Here is a 23,877-nt window from a genome sequence, read left to right on the forward strand (position 1 = left end):
CAGCCTGCATAGAGATCTAGGTCTGAAATTGAGGCCCACACCTTGAGAAGTGCTCTGTAAAGTATGTGGATCCACACGCCAGATGGATCTGGGCTCACCCCCTTCTAGTATCAGCCATTGAAAATGAAGACAAGAGTGGAAAGCTAAAGGATTCCCTCCCCTCACCCCACCCCCTAGCTTCATACTGCCATATAAGCTATCATCAAGCATTTCATTAATCACACACAACTTCCAAGTCATTTGCAATTTAATTTACCAGCACTCAGTATCAAGATGATTGAGAAAAAGAAAACTACTGTTCAAAAGTAGTGGAGTCCAGAGGCAGGAAAGTTTCACCAGAAATGGACACTTTTCTGCCTGTCTTTCGAATTGATATCGGCTTTTGCATGATAAAAACCATGGTAACACAAAACTCTGCCGCTTTAATTTTCTTGGCATTTAAGAGACAAACCTTTCAAACACACACTCAGTTTTCTCCCCGAAATAGCTGCACTCTTTTATTTGGTGATTCAATACATTTTTAATTCAAATAGTCACCACATAACCTAGACACAATATTAGCATTTTACAAGCAAAGTATCTGACTGATTTTCTTTTCAATTGCCAAAGAGTATAATAAGTGAATCGGTTAAAGGATATACTTCTGTACATAAAAATATTCATGTATTTATACAAGTGTATGGAACAGAGTTTAAAGACAATCTAACCAGAACATCACAATAAATAGGATGTGGTCCTACAGGACAGCCACGCACGCTTTGTCAGGAGGCTGTTGAGTCTCTTTTTTCAAGGTGCTTTATGTTCTTCTGAGCTAGGCTCACATTTCCCGAAATAAGGGTTAGGGGTTAGTAATGCCTGGATCTATGGGAATATGGTCTATGGGAATATGCTGCTTCTTACTGGTGTCTCCAGTAAGAGGAGTGGAAGATATGATTATTTATTTTCCAAGAGTCTTTGCAACTTACCAAATTCTATCCACTTCCCAATTCAGTATTTTAAAATGCAGATCAATCTAAGCTCTAGCACCATACAGGAAGGAAATACATGTATTTTTGTCAGAGCAACAATATTTTATATCATCTTTGTCCCTCTGGCTATAACAATTCTGTTTAGAAAAATTTACCAAGCTAAAAATAGTTGATCTAGGTTGTCATAAAAAAGAATATTAAATACCTTTGGTAAAAATAGATATATTTAACAAGATTAGAAAAGCAAACAGTTATAATGTCAAAAGGAGACTATAAAAAATGTACACAATAAAACAAATAAACCAACTTATAAAGTGAAGATAAGGCCACTCTTCTTCTCAGGTTTGTCTGTTCCAAACCATGCATGGAGGTCTCTTCTTCTAAATGGTGGAATTCTGAATAAGAAATACGGAAAATCCAGTCTTTCCTATCAGTATGACCAAGATTAATTCATGGAAACACAGTTCTTTTTTAAAACCCACATTGGTAGAACTTAGAACACTCTGGTTTATATATGTGAGTATAAGAAACAATCCCAGATTTCTGTGATTTTAGGCCCAGAGCAGGGGGCTTTAAAGTTAAGCAAGGCAATAGAACCAGGGGCTCATGGGCGGTATTTCCTGTGCTGACGTAAACCTAGGCCACATCCAGACAAGAGACACAGAAGCAGCCAAGGGCGCACGTGGGGACTTTGCAACTAACTAGGAATCTACAAGTTTCATTCCTTTCCCGGTGAGGACTTTTCTCCTGTCCTGGGGCCTTCTCTCCAAAGGGCCTTAGCACGACCCCTAATTCTGCGTGGTGTCTCCTCTCTCAGAACACGCTGTAAATCCTGAAGATGAAAGGGCCCTGGAGCCAACAGCCAGGCCGGACTGTGGATGGAGATAAGGCGAGCGTTCGGTCACAGTGGCAGCCTTGAGCCACTGCGAGGTGTTATCCCCCAGGGTTCCCCCTGCACACGCAGTCACACTCCTCGTGGTGCTCCAGGGCCACATCTGTGAGGGACTTATGCAGCCCCCGGACGCCCGTCTTGGGTCTCAATTGAAGGACCTGAAAAGGAACGATGGAAACCACCTTTAAAATCAAGCCACGTCTGCAACTTTCGATTTCGTGGACAAGGTCAATTTCAGAACAGAATCTCGGGGCCCAACAGTGACTTAAACATTTTAATTTTTAACTACTGAAGACACCATGAACATATTCCCCTACCCCTCAAAGAAATCACAAATGATCATCATTGCATGAAAGGAAGGGCCTTTTAATATCAACAATTTGGAAGGAGGCTGCTCAGGATAAAGTACGGTCCTTACACAGATAACAGACTTGTGGTTGCCAAGGGGGAGGGATGGATTGAGAGTTTGGATGCAAACTATTATATCTAGCTGGATAAACAACAAGGTCCTACTGTGCAGCACAGGGACTATATTCAATACCCTGTGACAAACCATAATGGAAAAGAATATGAAAAAGAATGTGTGTATGTGTGTGTGTGTGTATATATATCTCTCTGAACCACTTTGCTAGACAGCAGAAATTAACACAACACTGTAAATCAACTATAATTCAGTAAAAAAAATTAAAAAAAAAAAAGAGCAGTCCTCAAATTGAAAGACCTATCATGTCCTCTTTCCTTTGTGCATTTAACCGCATTAGAGAGAATTTCACCTTGGTTAGGTGTTTTGGAACCACTACTGCACAATTTGTTTTCCTGTTTGTTGGTTTCTTTCACCCATTCATTTATTCACATGCTTAGCAAATATTTATCCTTGAAGCAAGGCAGGCAAATAGTGCGATGCTATGAAAAGAAACACGATCTGTCTGCAGCTGAGTCTGTTCAATTATGCTACTCATTAACGTGCTTGGCTACACGTCAAGTCCTCTATAAACCTGATGAGATGGATTAGATGCACTCCGTAGACATCAGCCTCGGTCACAGCTAACTTTCTGCAGCTGGATCCTACTGTGTTGTATACGGTTTGGCAAGAATAACAAGAACGCCTCTCTTAAATGAAGTTATTTGCAGTTTGCATAGGTGAGATTTTAACAGAAATATAGCAAAATAGACACTGATACTAAACACACTCTTTTCACACTCTGACAAAAGGACATAGCTATGTATTCTAAAAGAGATTATCTGATGTATTTGATAAGAACTAACTACTCGACGTATATTACATTTTAGGTCTTATAACAGAAATGATAAAGTTTTAGAAATTATGTGGCTTTGGCTTATGAACAAATCCCAGATCACAGAATAATATGAAGTTGTCTAGTTTCTCTACTCTCTGGGTCTGACACGGATAACTTCATAGAGCAACTTCTGAAAGATACCATACCTGGGAATATTCATTAATCCAAAAAAGCACAAGTCAGGTTTTATGACTGTTTTACTTGAAGATTTAAAAGAGAAAAAACAGAGAATGGTCCCTCATTTGGAGTATGTGGTCATATCAAAGGTTAATTAGCTAACATTTTTTGAATGCTTACCGGGTGCCAGGCGCTCTAATAATGTTTTTACACACTTTAACTCACAAGAATTCTATGAAGTAATATACCATTATTACCCCTATTTTATACATGAGTGAACAGAAGTTTAGAGAGAATGACTGATACAGCCAGTATCTGTACTTCTGCCAAACAGGAATTATGAAAGTTAGAGTGATAGATACTAATTTCATCAAGACTCAGACTATAGCTTGTCATACACTCTATTTATTTAGTAACTTTCTTCCTAGAGAGATAAACTGCAAAATCTTATAGTAACTATGAGAAATAGTAAACTTTTCAAGCAGATTTTCTATCTATTACATTTCACGATTCTAGAATGAAAATTCCTAAGACTGTTATTTTCGTGTGAAACTTAACCCAATGAGGATTGAATGTGGTTTATGTGTTGGTACTGATTTGCTGTTTTCGACCAACATAAGGTGGTGTCAAACCAACTACTCTTTAAGATGCTGGTGCTATACCTTATTAGCACACTCTTGCTACAGATGGCTTCTGGAATGAGGTTGGGTGGATAGATACATGGTGATACTGGCATAGACAATGTCTTTAATTCCCACGTCCACTTGTATACATTTTCCCAGTTGGCAGGGGAAAAAATGATTATGAAAGGTAATGGTTAGAGAGGCCACCATATACAGTCCTGACAGTCAGTTATGCTAGGCTGCAATCCTACAGTCTTTCCTCCCTCTGTAGTGCTTCTGCAAGATGCAGGCACCAAATAAATGCCCCCTCCCCACACCTAGTCTTCATCCACTGATGCGTGTGGATATTTACAAATAGCAGAAGAATCTCATGATGTTCCAGTGACGTTAAGGTCTTGCACGTGGTGCCGGGGGTGGGGGGGAGGGGAGTCACAATTAGTATTTTCCTTCTTAATTCCCTTTGAAAGTTTGGACTTTGGAAGACAAAGAGAGACTTGGAAAATGATTAGCAGGTCCCAGATAATGTTAAAGAAGATAATTTGGTTTTTAGGACACAGCTTATGACACAGAAAAGAAACAAGGTAGAAGCACATCTCACAAAAGTGTTGAAGAAGAGATTCAAACTGAAATTAAGAGTCCATGAAAAAGTAATCCAGGTACGAGCTTAAACCAGACTGTGAAGAGAACAGATCAGGCACAGAAAGATTCATCAAGAAATGATGCAGGGGTACTGTTGCCCAAAATTGTGGGTGGCACAGAACCTTGGGCGCTGGGACTCACTACTAGAATAAGGCAATTGAATGGTATAGGTATTTCCCCCAAAAAACAGATCTATGCAAGAAAAGAATATGTGTTACAAAAAAATGAAACTAAATGTATGAGGATATAAATGAGGTGAGACTCATTAGGCTGATCAAGAATGGGAAAAAGGAGCAAATATGTCAGAGTCTCCTGCAGATCTTATTGCCAAAAATAGAATATGTTTGTACCTCTGGGCAAAATTCATTAAATCTTTAATCAAAGCATAGGGCTAGGCACAGGGAGAAATAAAGCTGAGTGAGATAATCACTAGTATATACTGAGGGCTTGAAATGGGCCAGACCTCGTTCTAAGTCTTATTCATAATAAGGCATGAGCGTGGACAGCTTACTTCACACATGAAGAAATCGAGGTACAGAGGATGAAGTAATTTGCTCCAAGTCACACAGCTAAAAAACATCAGATTCAGGACTTCCTAGGTGGGGCAGTGGTTAAGAATCCACCTGCCAACGCAGGGGACACAGGTTTGATCCCTGCTCCAGGAAGATCCCACATGCCGCGGAGCAACTAAGCCCATGTGCCATAACTATTGAGCCTGTGCTCTAGAGCCCATGAGCCACAACTATTGAGCCCATGTGCTGCAACTGCTGAAGCCCACTCGCCTAGAGCCTGTGCTCCACAACAAGAGAGGCCACCAAAATGAGGAGCCTGTGCACCACAATGAAGAGTAGCCCCCGCTTGCCGCAACTAGAGAAAGCCCGTCTGCAGCAACAAAGACCCAACAGGGCAATAAAATAAAAAAATAAATTAAAAACAAACAAACAAACAAAAAACATCAGATTCAAACCCTGCATGCCTGGCCTTGGAGTCCCTGCTCTTGAGCACTACGCTGTAACAGGATCTTCACTCTCAGTTCTCGATTTGGGAAAAACAAATACAAATAAATAACAATTACAAAATAATAAAAGTTCTCTAATAGTGGTATCTTTAAAGTCCTACACATGCAGGAGGATGAACTACAGTTATGCTGGGATTGGCAGGAAACTAAAAAATGTTTCAAGAAAGAGATAACATCTAACTTTATACATATGTAAAGCTCCCATCTTGCTTTTCTGAAAATTCCTATTTGGGAGACAGAGAAATAAAGGAAAAACATTTTTTGGTTTTGGCTAAAATAGCTTCCAATAAAGCTATTTATTTTGCTGGTTGATATAAAAGTAGTAAGAATCTTAATGATACTATTATGCTATAATATTATATTAAAACATTATAACATTAATATCATTATGTTTTTTTAAAGTAAATTTATTTTTTAATTCATTTTATTGGCTGTGTTGGGTCCTTTTTGCATGCGCAGGCTTTCTTTTTAGTTGCGGTGAGTGGGGGCTACTCTTCGTTGTGGTGCACAGGCTCCTCACTGCATGGCTTCTCTTGTTGCATAGCATGGGCTCTAGGCACGTGGGCTTCAGTAGTTGCAGCACATGGGCTCAATAGCTGTGGCTCACGGGCTCTAAAGCTCAGGCTCAATAGTTGTGGTGCATGGGCTTAGTTGCTCTGTGGAATGTGGGATCTTCCTGGGCAGGGATCAAACCCGTGTCCCCTGCATTGGCAGGCGGATTCTCAACCACTGCACCACCTAGGAAGCCCTCATTATGTTATATTTTATGAGACTTCTAAGTTTGTAAACTTATTTTTGATACTCACAATGGTTGAACAAAACCCAAGGCCAATGCTAAAAGAAAGCAAAAGAGGGAATAATTTAGTTATATTTGTGTGACACAAATGCATACAATTCAGCTCAATATGTAGGGAAGCTGGTATAATAGAGCTGGATGAAAGAGAGAAAAATTAAAACTTCTAAGCTCTATCTTTGCTTCTGCCTTGTCCATGAAGTGGGATAATCTTTAAACAGAAAATTGGAGCAATGATCATCAAAAAGAATTAAAGCCCAAGATGGGCTTAACTTTGAATGAGTTAAATCTCTAGATCCAGATTAATGTTATTCAATGACTTAAGAACTATTTCAACTTATGTTTTTAAAAAGTTTCATTTATTTAGGAGTAGTACTAGACTTAGAACTTACTTCCAAAATATAAGACTGAGAAAAATTTAGGCCTCAGAAATCATGAGTTACATGAAACAAATTATCCTTTTTTCATAGGCTAATTTGATGGTTAAAAAAAAAAAAAGACTATCACAGGAAACTTTACAATTCCCACAAAACATTTAAAAAAATTAAGATGTGATTGTATTGGAGATACCTGTGAGAAATGTAGAATAAGTAACCATATGATTATATTTCTGCACACACACGAGAGATATTTGTGGGAAACTTTCATTCCCTGGTCATACAACTAGGTAAAACATCCATAGTTGTAAGTATGGACATAAATATAATCAACCTCACATGATGACTGGAGAGGATAAATCGATACAATTCTGGAAGGAGGTCAGTCAGTGTCCAAGCACTGCCCATGGCCTTTCCCCGCACACGAATTTTATCTCAGACTTTAAAACAGATACTGCACACTCTGTGGCAACTTTCTGGATGATCCTAAACCTAATGGTATTTGAAAAGAAATTTACAAGTGTAGGATGGTAGAGGATATACTTGATCTGAGGGCTGATTCAGCTGCCCAAAAGCATGATAGGGACTCAGCATCTGATAAGCTTGTTTAGAAGAGTTTATAAGACTACTCTGGGTTTTATAGTTCTTAGCAAGGTGGGTCATAAACCCAAGATTTGTTGGCTAAATCAGGTCCCCAAATATACTTTGCTTAGTAAGTACCTGCTTTAGAGAGATCAAAATTGAATGATTTTAGGTGTGAAAAGATCACTGCAATTTAACTCCTACTCCCATCACATTCTTCTACATTATACCAATCAACTCTAATATTTGCCTACCCTTTAAGGCATTTTAACTTGAATGCCTTAAGTGCTTTAGAGCTGATCATGGAGTTTAGAGCTGTAACTGAGCAGGAGCCCATGGGGCCTTCCCGGAACAGACCCCCCACCATGTCCTCTGCTGTCTTTTGTCTGTAGAAAAACTCTAATCAAACAATAAATTTAATCAGAGAAGTGAGAAAATGCAGAAAGAAAGAAAAACAGGAAGGCAAGACAAAATAATAATAATTTAACCATGAAGCAAAGTCAAGGACGTTTAGTTCTTCCACAAGGACTATAGGTAATATTCTGAGCCATGTCCTTTGAGCTGTTCTGCAGATACTGAAACCCCCACCAGGTGGAAGAAGTTAACTGCATGCTGCCAACAAGCACGTAGAGCCCAGAGAGTTTGGAACCAGAAGGTTGATGATGTTGACTCCTGCTTATTTGACCAGCAACCAATCAGAAGAATATCTACAAGCTGACCACACACGCCACAACCCCACTCCCTCACCCTGTCTTTAAAAACCTTTCCCTGAAACCCATTGGGGAATTTGGGTCTTTTGAGCACGAGCTGCCCCTTCTCCTTGCTTGGTGGCTGAATAAATGCTGCACTTTCCTTGACCACAACCTGGTGTCAGTAGATTGGCTTTACTACCCACAGGCGAGCAGACCCAAGTTTGGTTCGGTAACAAAACTACCTCATTAAGGGTTTTTTCTCAACTAGACTCCCAGTTCTCAAAGTAGCAGCAAAGCCATCCTCCAGGCAGAGGAGGGCTGGGGGTCCGGCAAGCTTGGGACGACCTCCTCCTGAACAGGAGCAGAGGCTGTTCCCAGCACAAGGATCTTTAGACATGTGTGGCATAGAAATGAAAGTGGAACTTGAGGATGGCAGGAAACAGTCCTTTCATCCCAGACTGCCAGTTTTGGATGTTATCCTCTAAAAATTGCCATCTAACAATTGTCAGAGAATAACACCTCTAGGAAAAACCTGAGAGACGATCATAGTTTGCACTTATTTTACAAAGGTTAAGTGTCTTGCAGATGGTTACAAGTTAATGGTAGATCTAGGATGGAAACAGGACCTTGCAGACTGGAATTCGCAGCTTTTTCCCCACTTAATCAGCTGCCAACACAGTATCAGACAAGAGCCAGGCAACCACACCACATGAGTGCAGTTTATGACACTACATGTTCGGATTACCCAACAGGTGACGGTTTCACTGATGCACAGGAAAAATCATTTCATTTATTAAGTAAATATTTATTTTGTGTTATTCGTTTATTTAGTAGAAAAAAATAAAAACAAATGAAGCCATATATTGAAATGAAGTCAGGAGGCAGATGTTGGCTTGGTTCTGTAAAAATTAAAGTTTGTAAAAGACGTCTTGTAAAAAGTGAAGTTGACCCATCAAGAAGGGTTTGCTTCCTGATATGAAAGCTACGTGTTGCTGAAGAGGGCAGGGGGTATCACCAGGGAAGATGAAAATTTGAAATGTGCAAGTGCTATGGTTCCCAAGGCTGTGAAAAACAATAATTACTAACACTTCATACTGTGTTTTCCTTAATCCCATACAATAACGAGAAGAATGAGGAATCCATAAAAGACTTAACATATTATTTGGGGCACCATGAACAACAGGAAGATATAAATGATGAATAATAGGAAGTATAATTATGAATATGTCTCTTGGAATTTATGCCCCTGAACTGCCCCAAAAGGAAAAATAAATATCAAAGATCTCTTTTCTCCAAAACAGACCATAATTAACCTCCAAATTTGTCTTTAAAATATTTTCCCTTCATATTTTGAAAAGGTGGATAGTTTCACCCATTCTCCCCTCCCCAGAAGAACACATTTTCTTTTGTGTATGAGACAGAAAAACTCCCCTGAGCACCCATGATGTGCTATCAGAGGACGAACTTTCTAAATCTTTGATGTCTGGTTTCCTGACCTCAAGGTCCTAATTAAAATAATAATAAATGAAAACATGAACTATTTTGTAAACCTTGGTTTTGTTTGGTTTGGTTTTCACCAAGAGGACATCTCCTTTCCAAACCAAAATGCATTTCAGAGATGCTGGTTTATTATCTTTCGGGACACAAAGCCCCCAAAAGAACCAGGAAAGGAAGGGACGTCCATACCTCGTGATATTTCTTGGTGACTTTGCTCGGGACACACTGGCACTCGCTGCAGGTGTGCAGGCAGCAGGCACAGTTCCCGCCGCAGCGCTTCACCAGGAGGCAGCCTGGCCAGAAGATAGTGTCGGTCCTCTTCAGCTCCTCCCGGATGGACACGGAGAAGTTCCGAGGGGTGCAGCTGTACAGCCGTACCTCCTCCTTGAGCAGGTTCAGATCCACCACTACAAGGCACACAAGGGAGCAGAGGAAGAGGCGGTCAGGCTCTGAGCCTTGTGGATTTCACTATGCTCTTTCTTTTTTTCATACAGAAATCTAGCTATTTCATCAACAATCACCCTAACAATAACCCTAATTATTTAACTAGGTCTTGGGTGATGAAGCTCGCAGGCCGGACTTTCTATTTTATGACAAACAGAGCGTCCTTGTGACTCAGGGACCGATGAAGAGATGGCATTGTGTGGCGCTGAGGACAGGGCCAACAGAACAGTTACCAGCTATAAATAGGAAACTTTATAAAGAAAAAGGGGGCCACACCTTTTAACCCTTGGAAAAAAGTAAACAAGGGGAGCATTGGAGGGAAGAATAGAATGTAAAATGTGTGCTTTGATGAAAAAACAAATGCAATTTTTAGAAGGAGGACAAGCTCATGCAACGAAAAAACAACGATGTACAGAAACTTGCTGACCACTTTCTATAATCTTCCTGGCCACAAGAATCATAGAATGTGAAAAGGACGTGAAGAAAATGAATTTATGAAGACAGCTGAGTGGACCAGGAGTGAGAAAAGGGATATGTGTTAAAGGAGTAGAAGTTGTTAGAAAGCACTGCTTCTGGCACGTTGAGAAATTTTTGGACTTGGAAATTTACCTTAACTAGACTCCTTCAGATTTCAACTCTCCTTCTGAAGGATGGAAGCAATGTCTAATTTATAACCATTGTCTCCATTCTTTTAGTAACTTGGTTAACTATGTTGTCCTTTATTCTTTAAAAGAATACCTACTTGTGAAGACCAACAAAATATCCTTTCATTAGACTGTTGCAGAACATTCTAAAGAACCATTGTTTTTAACTATAAAACAACACTGCCTCAGCTAAATTACATCAAAATAACACATCATGTTTAATATGAACTTATATATAACACAGGAAGTAGTTGATAAATATTAGGATAAGCATTTCTAATGTGACTTTAATTTCTGCTTCATAGCTTTTCCCTTTTCCCCTGGAAATATTCAAATAAAAATACTCCAAAAAAATTGAAATTCTGAATAACATATAATTCATCAGAGTTTTTCCCTCAAAAACAGTTTTTATTAAAATTTAGGAATATTATCTAAAATACAATAAATGCAGTTAAATATCTTTTTACTCATATTGGCAACATTATAAATGATATTTCCTGGTTAAAGGTAGCTTCAGATAATACAAATCACTACGTAAGTTTTAAAAATTAAGTGCCAACATTTTAAAATACTTTTAAAATGACAAGGTAATCAGGAATCAAATGGTTGTTTTCTTAGCTATGTTATCCTTGGGTATGTGGTCAAGTTTTTCTAAAATGTCAAAGGAAGCCAATGTAAGTATTTTCAAGAAATATATGACAGGTTTGCATATGCAATTATAAATTATAAGCACATGTAAACTATATGGTTGACTAAAACCTTAGTCACGTAAGCAAAACACCAAGGACATGCTAATTCAATAAGGTCATTTCAACATCTTATTCAGCTAAAAATTTTCTCCAACTCAATAGAAAATCACTGTTTTATTTGAGCATCTAAAGATTTCCCTTTCATCTGAAAGATGATCCTGTGAAAGTAAAGGTCTTAAATATGTAAGAGGAAAAGAGTTCATTCTTTTGAGGGCCATTAAAGACAAGCTTATCGCTAATAAACTTAATGAGATAATTAGGTTAAATGACGTCACGTATTTTACCTGATTTCATTTTGCTGAACTAATAGTCTATGTGTATACTGCGCTTTCACTGTCAAAGCTGCATATGAGCCTCTTTGAATCTTTTCTTTAGAAGTTAACATCTAGGCAAGGAGAAAGAAAACCTAAAACAGGCACACACTTACAAAAGCCAGTTGCCAAAGTTTTTAATACTTATTTAAGATTTATACTTCTTTAGAATGTGAATGGAGCTCTTAGCTTTCAAAGGATATTCATCTACCTCAAAGAGTTTTAAACATACTATTTCATGAAACTAGAAAATGAGACTGTATATGTTCGCTTTAAAATGTTTACTTAATCACAATAAAAGGTTAGATGGATTTCCCAAGTGAACCAAGTTATGATACCTGCTACAATGTGAAAATTTAAACAGACTTTCAACTTAGCTTCCACTCATCTATCATGTTTGACACAAAAGTCAAAAGCCCTTTTTAAGCACTAGTTAAGCCTGACTTAAAAAATATGGGTTTTTCTTTTCTGTAGTAGTAAGGTATGAATGAACACACAGAACCAGAGGAAAAAGGGAAAATAAAGAAATGGAAAGACATTCATGCCATCCATTCTGGGCTAAACATACAAGTAAGGACTTTAAATTTAGCATATCTCATTTGAAATTTATGCTTCCTGCTTCCAGGCCTTCAAACTCATCTAAGCTTCATTAAAATAAGTCACGTGACTATGACTGGTGTTACAAATTCTCCAAACATCATGTAGAACATTTAGACAAAAAACAGAGAGAGAGAGAGAGAGAGCGCGAGCTCGTGTACCAACACATACTTTTTTATAACTTAACTGTAATATTATGGAAGTTTCTCTCTGCAGAATATTTGTAAAGTAAACTTAGCCTTCAGACGCTTTATTTCCTTTTCATGACTACTTCCTAAGACAATACATGCGTTAGCTTGTCTTTCTAAGGAATGAAGATTTGATGCCTGTTATCAATAAAAATTGTTTTTCTAATGCCTATTTTCTTGATCAGATTCATAAATATTGCAAGTTTTACTAAAAAGAATAATACCAGTTGAAAAAAAAATGATCACATTTTACTTTGTCATTGTTCATTGTTTTAGGATATTCAGCCCAAGGATATTCTATTACTGTAATGCAACCTGAGGGTGGTCTTTTTAAGATGAATGTGGTAACACTGTGATATGTTTATTCTGTGGAACATCTATTTCAATCTCTAATTAGAAGCTTTTAAACGTTTGACTCCTCCTTCCTTTGTAGAAAGACTCTTGGGAGAAGAGTTGGTTTTGTCTATAGAGATGTTATCCCACACCTGCATTTTAGTTTATGTAAAGTTCCAAAAATATACACTGCTTTTCTCACACGTACTGTATGCTTAAAAAGTTAATAGTTTTGGCAAACTGCAAAGGGCTTCAATTTGGAAAGCGTTAAATGAATATTTGAAAGATCTGGTTCAGCTCTGGGTCTTTTAAATACACCCTAGCCTCTGGTCAAATCTTCACTGAGCACCACGTGAGAGGTACAGGCACACAGGTAGAGCTAGGGGGGAGCTTTTCAGGCTCGCATGCCAAGATGGACTGTTAAAACACTAGATCTGAGCTCAGAACCAGGGTGACTCCCTCTGTCTCTTACAGATCCACATGATAATCTACTTCAAATTTGCTAACAAAGGCTCTATTCAGGGGTGTTTCAGCCAGCCTTGCAAATCTTCATCTTCCCTTCTTAAGTGGGAGGGAAGGGAAGTGTTGCTGGTGAGTTATTCATCAAGATCACATCCTATAAATATGTAACAGCTTTCAGCATCTGGACAAGATTGGGCTGCCTCTGGACGTGAACAGCGATTTCCAATACTGCTGAGAGGAAACCAGGGCTGCTGGCCCAGCAGAATACCGGGCTGGGCAAGTCCGAACATGATCTGCTGAGATGAAAGTCTTCATCAGAAGGGCTGCAGCTCCTAGCAGGAAAGGGCAGGAATCGGGTTTCTTTCTGACAAGATGTAGAAGCAGTCTGATGCAATCTGCCCCCGTGGGTCATTCCAATTAACTAAACATTGTTCTTTCCATAGACATTCTTCAGACTGTCATCCATTCTCTAAAGGGACCCTGGGTAGATTTCAAAGTTTTTGCCAGACTGAAACAGATTTTCTGACGGCGTTATAATTACCCAGTTACGTTTCCATTTGTCTCTGACAGTGACGCTTTCCAAGTTTAACTGACCTTAGAGCAAACTCAGTTAACATTACTTCCAATTTCTTGACCATGTGGAATTAAGTTTAATCATCAACACTTTCACCCTTGAAGGGAGATATGCTCATAGAGTCAAAAGTGATAATTTCAGAAGCATGTTTATATAAAAAAAAATTATCATGGTGTGAGTTCCTTTAGGCCATTCTTTTCTTACATTGACTCATCTTAGAAACTATAGTTCTGTTTTCTGGGGAGCCATTGTTATGTTTCATATTATTTAGAAAAGTTTCTAGGCTTAGGAAATGGAAATTAATATAATCCTGACTTATGGGGTAATGGTGGATAAAGATTTTAATACAGCTTTCTCCTTTTGTAACCCCAAACCTGGTTTAGCAGCTACAATAATCTCTCTTGAATCTCTAAATCGATATACCCCAATTATTAAGTTTGAATAAGCAATGATTCTTGTGAAATGTAACAGAGACTTCATCAACATGCTACTTTTGGAATTAAAGAAATAACAGGAATTTTCAGCAAAAGCATCTCTTTTCTAAACCCACCATTATAAGTAAATGCCTCCTTTTATATGTATTCTTATTTAATATGCAAATACTCTCAAATGTTAAGAAGGTGGATTATTTAAATGTATTGTGGAAGAAATTTAAACTCTCCTCATTAGAAGGTATGGCAGAAGAATCAAACATTAGCTGCTAAGAAACTTAAATGAGGTTCTAATCTGAACAGAGAGCTTACCTCTGGATTTTCTTCCAAACACAAAAGCCTTGCCCAGCAGTTGCCAAGTGGGCCTGTATAGATCTTCTAAGTCCAGCTGCCATCTATCTGGTTCAAGATACCGAATAAGATCTTCCAAGGTACTAAAAGCAGTGACAGCATTGTTAAGGAGGTCCAGTGGCAAAGCTGCAGCGGGTAGCACGGAAGGACTCACAGTTTCTGTGAACTGCTGAAAGTAAAATGAATCCAATGTCAGATGGCAAATGTTTTAAAAATGACAATGTGTTCCTTTTGGACTCATGTACCAAGTTAGGTAGGTAGACTAAGGCTGAAAGCACAAGGAAGTGAAATTGTATTCAACTTCAGTGAGTAGTAATTACTTTGCAAAGACTTCATGCAGATGAACTTGGATGGAGTTTTGTGGGAAAAGATTTTCAATGGGCAAGACATTTACTTTGGTTACCACAAACCATCGTGGGTGTCTGTTGTTTACACAAACAGAAAATGTTTCATGGTTCAGTTATGGACTTAACCATGTAGCCTTAACAGAATTTACCAAATTTTTCTTTTGTTTTCCACTTTTCATCCTCCTCATTCAGGAAAACCACCTGGTTAGTTATACAAATGAGTGTCAGAGCAGTCAAAATTTTAATATAAGGTAATTAACCCATAAAGAATAAGAAAAAAAAAAACATAAGTGAAAAGCCTTTGACATTGGAGATAATCAAGATAGAAAACATAGAAAACCCAAACCATAAAAGAGAACTTTGATAAATTTGCCTAAATTTTATTAGTAAACAGAGTTAAAATACAGATACTGGGAGAACACCTTGGCAAACCATATACCTGTTACAGGAGAAAGTGTAGAGAAAAAAACAACATAGGAAATGGGCAAATTCCAGACAAGAAGATTGAATGGCTCACTAGACAGGTAAAAACATGCTAAAATTCATTAGTTACCAGATGAATGAAAAACAAAATGAGATATTTCACGTACAAAAAAGGAGATACTATTTCGCTTACAGGAGATTGGCAAGCACTTAAAAGAAAGGATTGCTAAAGATGTGGGTAAACTGGAACTTCTCTGTTCTGCCTGCAGAAGTGGGTATCAATTGGTGCCCCATTAGTTGATGTACGTGATGTAGGGATACTAGAGATGAAAATTTGTCCCTGTAATTCACTTTTGCGGTTTATATTCTTTTATGTGTACACGTGGAACTATGTGCACATGGATATCAATTCATCACAGTGTGGAAAGGGAGAAAAACTGAAAACAACCTAAATGCTTATGTATTGAACAATGGATTAAAATAAACCACTGTAAATGACAAGCACCAAAAGTAGGCAATAATTTCAGGAGAAGTTCAACAAGAGACACACCCTCCCTCCCAACTGGTAAAGTAGACTAAAGGTGAGGAGTGGTAGATCAGAACTGAAATCAAAATAGGTAAAATAAATACAGGAACAAATGCTCTGCTTAATTTTTAAAATTTATTTATTTATGTTTTTATTTGCAGAGGAAGGTAAAGGAATAGTATGGAATAAAATATTTATGTTGATCGATGTTTATTATAGTAATGTTTAAAATAACAAAAAATCAGTAACAATGTAAATTTACAACAGTGGAATAGTTAATGAAATAGTGAGACTGGCATTAAAAATGAGGTCCTCTAGCAAGACATGGAACAATCTAAGTGTTCACTGACAGATAACTAGATAAAGAAGATGTGGTACATTTATACAATAGAAAATTAGCCATGAAGAAAGTGAAATCACGCCATTTGCAGCAACATGGATGGACCTGAGATTATCATACTAAGTGAAGTCAGTCAGACAGAGAAAGACTAATATCATATGATACCACTTATATGTGGAATCTAAAATAAAATGATACAAATGACCTCATTTACAAAACAGAAACAGACTCACAGACATAGAAACCAAACGTATGGTTACCAAAGGGGAAGTGGGGTGGGGGGGAGGGATAAATTAGGAGTTTGGGATTAACAGATACACACCACTATATATAAAATAAATAACCAACAAGGATCTACTGTAAACCTACTGTACAGCACAAGGAACTATACTCAATATCCTGTAATAACCTATAATGGAAAAGAATCTGAAATATATGTATAACGGAATCACTTTGCTGTACACCAGAAACTAACACAACATTGTAAATCAACTACATATACTGCACTTAAAAACAATGAGGTCCTCTAGGATTTTTTAATTAAAAAAGAAATGCCTAATATGTAGTAAATGATAAGAAATCCAAGCTATATAAACATAGCATTATTACACCACGACTTCAATACACATACATTGAAACAAAACAAAAAAGTCAAAAGCGCCTAAAATGTCAAGAGTGTCCATCTATGGTTTTAATGAGAAAGGGTGATTTTCCTTTTCTTCCTTATACCTATCCATGTTTTCAGCATTTTCTATAACAAGTATGGGTTCTTTCTGGAGATCAGGTAAAAATTACAACATTTGCTATAATTAAAAAAAAAACCTGTCATATCAGATCTTTCTTTTCATCCTCATTACTCGGATCCTGGGTAGAAACTGAAAACCATGGACTATACTTAGCAGCCTGGAACATTGTCTCCCTGACTTCAATCTTTCCTTATTCCTTTGATTCTATGCTGCATAACCCTGGGTTAATCTACCTAAAATAAGTTATCGCTGATCATGGGATGAATTTGGACAAATGCCTAGAGTGATTTCTCATCTGGAAGATAAAATCCAAATTCCTTACCCTGCACTCAGGATCCTCACCACCTGACCTCTGCTCACCTTTCCCATCTAATCCTCCAGTCATCAAAGACAAGCACATTTTGCCCCAATCAATCTAGTCTCCTTACTAACTGCTGCACATGTCATATTCCTCTGACCTTGACCGTGTACTTCTCCCGATGTTAATGCTGCTGCCCCGCCCCCATGGGCAAAACGCTCCTTCTTGGGATCCACATAATAAATCTTTACCATTTTTAACAGCCTTTCTTGAAAACCAATTCATCCATGAAAGCTTCCTGAGTAACAGGGCCATGGCTGCCCCAAATACCTCAATTGTGTCCATTTGGAATAGACCCCCTCTCCGGACTAACCTGTGGGCACGTGGCTTGAAAAGCAGAAGCTGCTCTGTGAAATGAGAAGAAAAAGGACATCCATTCTCTGGGGCAGACCCAGTCCCTGCTGGGACTCACAGCTCTGTGGGTCCAGAGGTCCCCTTGCCCATGGTGGTGGTGGTTCGGTGGGGGGGTGGTTATACAGGATAATCAGCAGACATGAACGTGGCAGCGTTGGTCAACACTGATTTCATTTTTATTTTAAAGATCTACTTTCAATAATGTCAAGATTCTGGCTAAAATATTCGCACTAAGATGTTTTCCATTATTCTATCCAACTTTCAAAAGTACAAACCAAGTTTAGTATATTCATCTTTACTACCAGAATTTTTTAAATTGTCCAAGAAATGCAAAATTGCTTTGATAGAGAGTACTGTTATGACTGGTAAGTACAGTATGGATATAAATAAGCAATTATCTAATAAAAGTGTTCATTACTAATTTAACCAATTTGGTTAATACTGATTAAATTTAAAACGTGAAAAACTCGATGCCATGTTTTCGGAAATTTTTAAACTATAGGCCAAAATGTATTTGTTTATATAAAGTGAAAATTAAGGGTTAGTATTACTCAAAGAATAACTGAGTTATGCCTCATGGCTAAATGATACAAAACAAATCAAATGTGTCAATCTGCACACAGAGTAAATGCATAGAAAGCCTATACAAAAAGTATATATTATTCACTAAAGTGTCTGAGTGCAGATGGATATTTTAGGCATGATATAAAATTGTTATTTATGCTCTGGAGTTGGCTTTTTTTGCTTCCACGTCTGTTGGAAATATATAGAGCATTCCTTCAAGAACAATGAAAACTTCCAACTGAAATCAGGACTCCTGAGATAAAGTTTAAAGTAGTTACACAGAAAAAGAAATACAAAATAGGTCTGTAAGGTTGGACAAACAGAACATGCACATCTTGGGTTCAATGAAGTATCAGAATATCAATTGGCTCAAATGACAAAGGGAAAAAAAACAACTTGGCAGATGTTATGTAGCATGCAGTTAATTGGTTGATGTTGCACATCTCCACACTTTTAAACTTTTAAATATTTAAATCAGAATAAAATAATGCTTAAAAAAGATAACCACACACACATACACACAGGCACATACAGCAGTTCCCACTCCCCACCCCACCCCCCAAAAAAAAGAAAAAAAAAACAAAAAAACAAAACAAGAGGGGAGAATTAACTCACTTCCCCTGGATCCAAACATTCAGTCCCGGGACAGAACAGAGGAAACAGAGCTTTTCTTTTTTAAGGGCTTCCTCATGACTGTCACCCACCCACTGGTTCAAGGAACAATCAAGTTGTTCACTTTTGAAGTTCTGCTTTTGTAAGTTGTCTAAAGGGATTTTTGGAGAAAAGGGAGAGCAGTGGGGAAAAAAAAAAGTTAGAGGGAAAAATATCTTCTTTTTTGAAGCTTTAATTTCTCTAACTAAAAACTCCTCTTTCCAGTACAAGCTCAGAGCCTTTTCTCCCATATTTCGTGTCTAGAAAATTCTAAAGGTATCTTTGCAATATAAAAAAAATATTTGTGATTGGGCTAAGTGCCTCAGATTGAATTGCATCACCACTCCCTAGCTTTTTCAGTCACCATGAAAATAGATGCTCATTACTAAGCTACAGACTGCCCTAAGACTATTCAGTGGATGGCAGAGTTCAGAAACAGCAAGCAAAGTTTCTTGGTTTCTGTAATGTATGTAACTAGCTAAATCACTACCCCTACTTCAATAAGCCAGAAAAAAAGCTTTTCTGCTATTTCTGCAGCATAGCAGCAATATCCTGCATGGATAACTTAATCCCAGCCTAGATCTTTTTGGGTACATGATTTTGTAAGGACAGATTCTGAAAGAGGAGAAAAGAGACCTGAAATCTCTACGCAATGAGTTGTCCTGTCAAACCATTTTTAGAAAGTCAGGACCATGTGTAATGACCCTACACAAGATGAGGTCTTTTCAGTTCCTTGGAGAGGGTCATTCTGAGTGGCAGCACGACATGAGCGAAGAGCCTGACCAGGAGTCAGGGAGTCTGCACTGTACCCCCGGAGCCGCTACACCAGGAGAGGGAAATTCAGCAAATACTGTAACCGACACAAGCCTCAGTTTTCCCTTCTGTAATCACGGATGCTAAACCCAGTGATCTTTAAGTTTCCTTCCAGCTTATAAATTTAAGAATTCTATGTAAGTGAGGGATACAAGAGGCTCCGTTTTCTCCGCATCCCTGCAAACACCTGCCATCTCTTCTCTTCTTGATGATGGCCATCCTAACAGGTGTTAGGTGATCGCTCATGGCGGTTTTGATTTGCATTTCCCTGAGGATGAGTGATGTTGAGCATCTTTTGATGTACTGTTGGCCATTCGCATGTCTTCTTTGGAAAAATGTTTATTAAGTTCCTCTGCCTATTTTATAATCGGATTTTTGTTTTGTTTTGTTGGTTATTGAGTTGTATGAGTTCTTGATATATTTTGGATATCAACGCCTTATCCTATACTTCGTTTACACGTTTTGCCCCATTTCACAGGTTGCCTTTTAATTTTGTTGAGCGCTTCCTTTGATGTGCAGATTTTAGTTAGATGAAGTCTTACTTGTTGGATTTTTGCTTTTGTTGCTGTGCATTTGGTATCATTTCCAAAAAATCCTTATGAACCGTTAGTGGGAATGTAAATTTGTTTAGCCACTACGGAAAACAGTATGGAAGTTCAGCAGAAAATGAAAAATAGAACTACCATAAGATCTAGCAATAACAGTTCTGAGTTTGTAAGAAGAGGAAATTTGTAAGAAGAGGTCCTTGAAAGAAGAGGAAATTTGGACACAGGTATGTAGAGAGGAAAGACCACATGAAAACACAGGGAGAAGGAAGCCGTCTACAAGCCAAGGAGAGAGGCCTCAGAAGAAACCAGTCCTACTGACACCTTGATCTCCAACTTCCAGTCTCTGGAACTGTGAGAAAATAAATTGTGCTGTTTAAGCCACCCAGCCTGTGGCACTTTGTAACGGCAGACCTGGCCGACTAAAACATGCTGTCATGGAATTCCCAACTTAATATCAATTACAGCAGCAAACAAAGGTTAATGTTATACCATGTCCATTAAGTCATTTAACAAACATTTATTAAAAACCCCATCATGTGGGCACTGTGAACAAAATAGACCTTTACAAGCTTAACCTTTACAAGCCAAGTATTTCGTTTCAGAGAAGGGATTTTTTCCCTTTGCCAAAACAAAGCCAAACTGAGAATCTGCTGTTACGAATCACATAAGCAACTCAGCAAGGATCAAACAAATCCTGGTGAGTGTGGACCATAAAAAAGGGACTTAATATGTAAGAATAACTGAAAAACAAACATGTTTCCACTTTTATTATTGAAACATAATGGGCAGCCCATATATTTGGACAAAGTAAGGGCCACGTGAATCTGTGTTATATCTTGCTCAAGAGAGCAAGTGAGTTTCTCCATTGACTTCTCCAGGTTCATTTAAAAAATCAGCATCTTAGTGGTTTAGTATTTTATTATGGCTACCTTAGATATCTTATGCATTAATTATCATCTCCTTCTTTAGAAAAAGAAAAGCTGACTTCCTATTTGGAATAGAAACTGAACTATCCGAACAGCTTGTAATTCCAGCATAAACACTTATCTCAAAAAACCAGCGCTTGTCTTTTTATTAGGATTTCTGTGGCGAGTGCAATTTTAAAAATATAACATTGACAATGAACCTTCCCTGGGCAAATACACACATACCAATGTTTACCTCGAGTAGCATAGCAACTGCTGCAAAACGTTTAGGGCCTACAAAGATTTATGCTGCAGTTTTCCTAGCTGAGACATACAGGACATTTCAAACTGATAAGGAAGCTTCACTTCATTCATACCTAACAGAAGGGTTCGCAATGCAGATTAGGTCTTACTGTTGTTGTTATCAAAAACAAAAGAACAACAAAATAATCCTCCGGGTGTGGGAAGAGAAGGAAAAAAAAAAGTTCAGCCTTGCAGCCTTGCCTTACATCACTTTGAAAGGTGTCTCCAATCTCAGTGACACCATGTCAAGCTGATATATTGAGTATAGGGCTGTCTTTTCGAGAGCTTAAGAAGCAGACGGAGCCTGCAGACAAAAATTCCTGCCAGGAACGACTGACGGGCAGTGCTGTAAAGACACAAGAATGCTCTGGAACAATGCATTTCAACAGGCTTCTTCGTCCTTTCTCCCTGCTCTTATCTGAATCCATCCCAAAAGTTATCTGGGTTATGTTTTTAAATGCTTTTTAAGCCAGCAAAGAAAATCAGACACTTGCATTCCTACTCAAGAACAGATGTTTTAATACTGTGTGGGTGAGGCAGATTATACATTTAAGTGAGAAATCCTAGGGAAAGCAGCCAAGTGTATTCACCTCGAGTCTTAACACTGAGCGGCCCTTACTCAGAGACCATGGCAATGGAATAAACCTTGATTTGTCTACACAGCCGATCCCAGAGACCATCCAGGCTGAAAAGGGAACCATGTTTACCCTCCAGCACTTAATATCTGTCATGTCCGGGTTCAAACCTGAAGCTGACCTTCTAGGAGTTTCAGGGTTTCAGGCAAACCCTGAGTAGCAGCCGTGTTCTGTTTGGGCCCAAATATGGGAAAAGAGATGGCTAGCTTTGTTGAAAACGTCAAAAAAAAAAAAAAAAGGACGAATGTTTATGTTATAAGCAGTTTCTTACTAAATTAATGGATGAAAGTGTTACTGGCCCAATGTTCCGAGTGTAAAACTCAAGAACTACCACCATCTGACTAGACTTACAATTTACAACACCGTTACCCCAACTGCTCCTCACCTAAAGTTCCTGGTCTGTGGTCACCCCAGTTAAAGGGTGGAAGGTCTCCCAGAAACCAGTGCTTCCTGGGAGCAGTTGACTGTGGCTGGTGAATGAGAGTCAGCACAGTTTTCCACTTCCTAGGTAAAGCTGTGGATTCGCAGTAATAATCCAGCCTGAGAGCCAGGATTCCGTAGGACAACTAAATAACTTGGCACCAAGCACACTGTCCACAGCGGCATCTGCGGGAAGCCAAAACGAAGGGTTTTTTCCTACTGAGATTTTTAAACTGATTCCTCTGAATCAAATATGACAGGCCCTAAAAAGCTGAAACAACATCTAGCAGCGACTAGTGTTTGACAACAAAGCACCACACGACTTTTTCCCTAATCTTATTATATTGAATGCTTGTGGGTTTGCCTTATCTAGGTGCTCAAGAAAGGACCAACAGGAAGGAACTTGAGAGGAAAGAGAAGGCGAGTTAAGAACTGTTAGAAGAAAAACACGTCTTCCCGAAACACATGAATAATGTGTACCTCAAACCACAATCCTTAAGGCTCTTTCTTACAGAAATTTCTCTTGCAGGTCAATATTTATTCAATGTGTCATTTAACAGCCATTAAGGAAAGTTTGTGGAATGTTCTGCAGGGATCTAGCTGAATAATGGCACCTATATTGGTTGATATTTTCAATTATGTGTTCAATAGCTTAGTAGTCAGATAAGAGCGTCAACCCCATTCAAATTCTATTTGGGTGGAAGACCTTATTTGGGGCAAGAAACAATAGTACAGAGTTATTTATTTTCAAATGGGTTGACAATATAAAGCATATGAGCAAGCAGCTGAAACTGTGGAGCATCATAAAAAATCCCTCAGAAAGGTATTTTGAGGGGAAAAATGCGATAAGCTAATGGAAGTAATTAGCATGTATGTAAACGCAAGTCACCAATGATGATTCCCCACCACCCCACCGCGGCCGAATCTAACAGCGTCTCTTTTATCTCCATCCTGACACCTGGCTCTGCAGATTGCTTCCCACCGGCAGAGATGCTTCTCCTTAGCTGTGCTTGCTGGGTCTGCCTGCCTCCACATCCTGTCCATGCTTGGACCTCATCTGTCTTCTGTCTGCATGCCTTCCCTTAGAGGCGTCAGAGTTTCGAGGCATTCCCTGTGATTTACATGCTACCACCACCTTCCTCTTCGCAACCTGCACCCTGTTGCTACCTCAGTAAATGGACCCATCACGTGGAGTCGTCCTTTGCGTCTCTCCTTTGCCTACACGCCACATCCCACTTTATCTCTGACCGACCGTCAGATGAGGGTTAGCACCTGTGATAATGTGAAAGAAATACAGGAAGAAATATGGACTTGGTCTTCATCCTGTTTCTGCAGAGTTCCTAAAATCCTCGGCATTTCCATAG

At 38.6% G+C, this 23,877-nt stretch overlaps 1 protein-coding gene across 3 annotated transcripts in view; it reads right to left on the bottom strand.

The window, feature by feature from the left end:
- Positions 1–413: 413 nt before the first annotated feature.
- The window catches only part of PDGFC (platelet derived growth factor C), a 210,629-nt gene continuing 187,165 nt past the window's right edge, over positions 414–23,877 (bottom strand). The window contains exons 4-6 of one of the 3 annotated variants that reach the window (XM_057728879.1): positions 14,542–14,746; positions 9,686–9,903; positions 414–2,018 (exon numbers count right to left, since the gene is read on the bottom strand). In XM_057728879.1, the coding sequence (XP_057584862.1) occupies positions 1,902–2,018; positions 9,686–9,903; positions 14,542–14,746 (540 nt within the window). In that variant the 3' untranslated portion in view covers positions 414–1,901. Of the gene's footprint in view, positions 2,019–9,685; positions 9,904–14,541; positions 14,750–23,877 lie in introns of all 3 variants that reach the window. The other 2 variants (XM_057728880.1, XM_057728878.1) reach the window with 2 other exon arrangements.

The sequence above is a fragment of the Hippopotamus amphibius genome, chromosome 3, assembly GCF_030028045.1.
Source record: "Hippopotamus amphibius kiboko isolate mHipAmp2 chromosome 3, mHipAmp2.hap2, whole genome shotgun sequence".
Taxonomy (NCBI): domain Eukaryota; kingdom Metazoa; phylum Chordata; class Mammalia; order Artiodactyla; family Hippopotamidae; genus Hippopotamus; species Hippopotamus amphibius.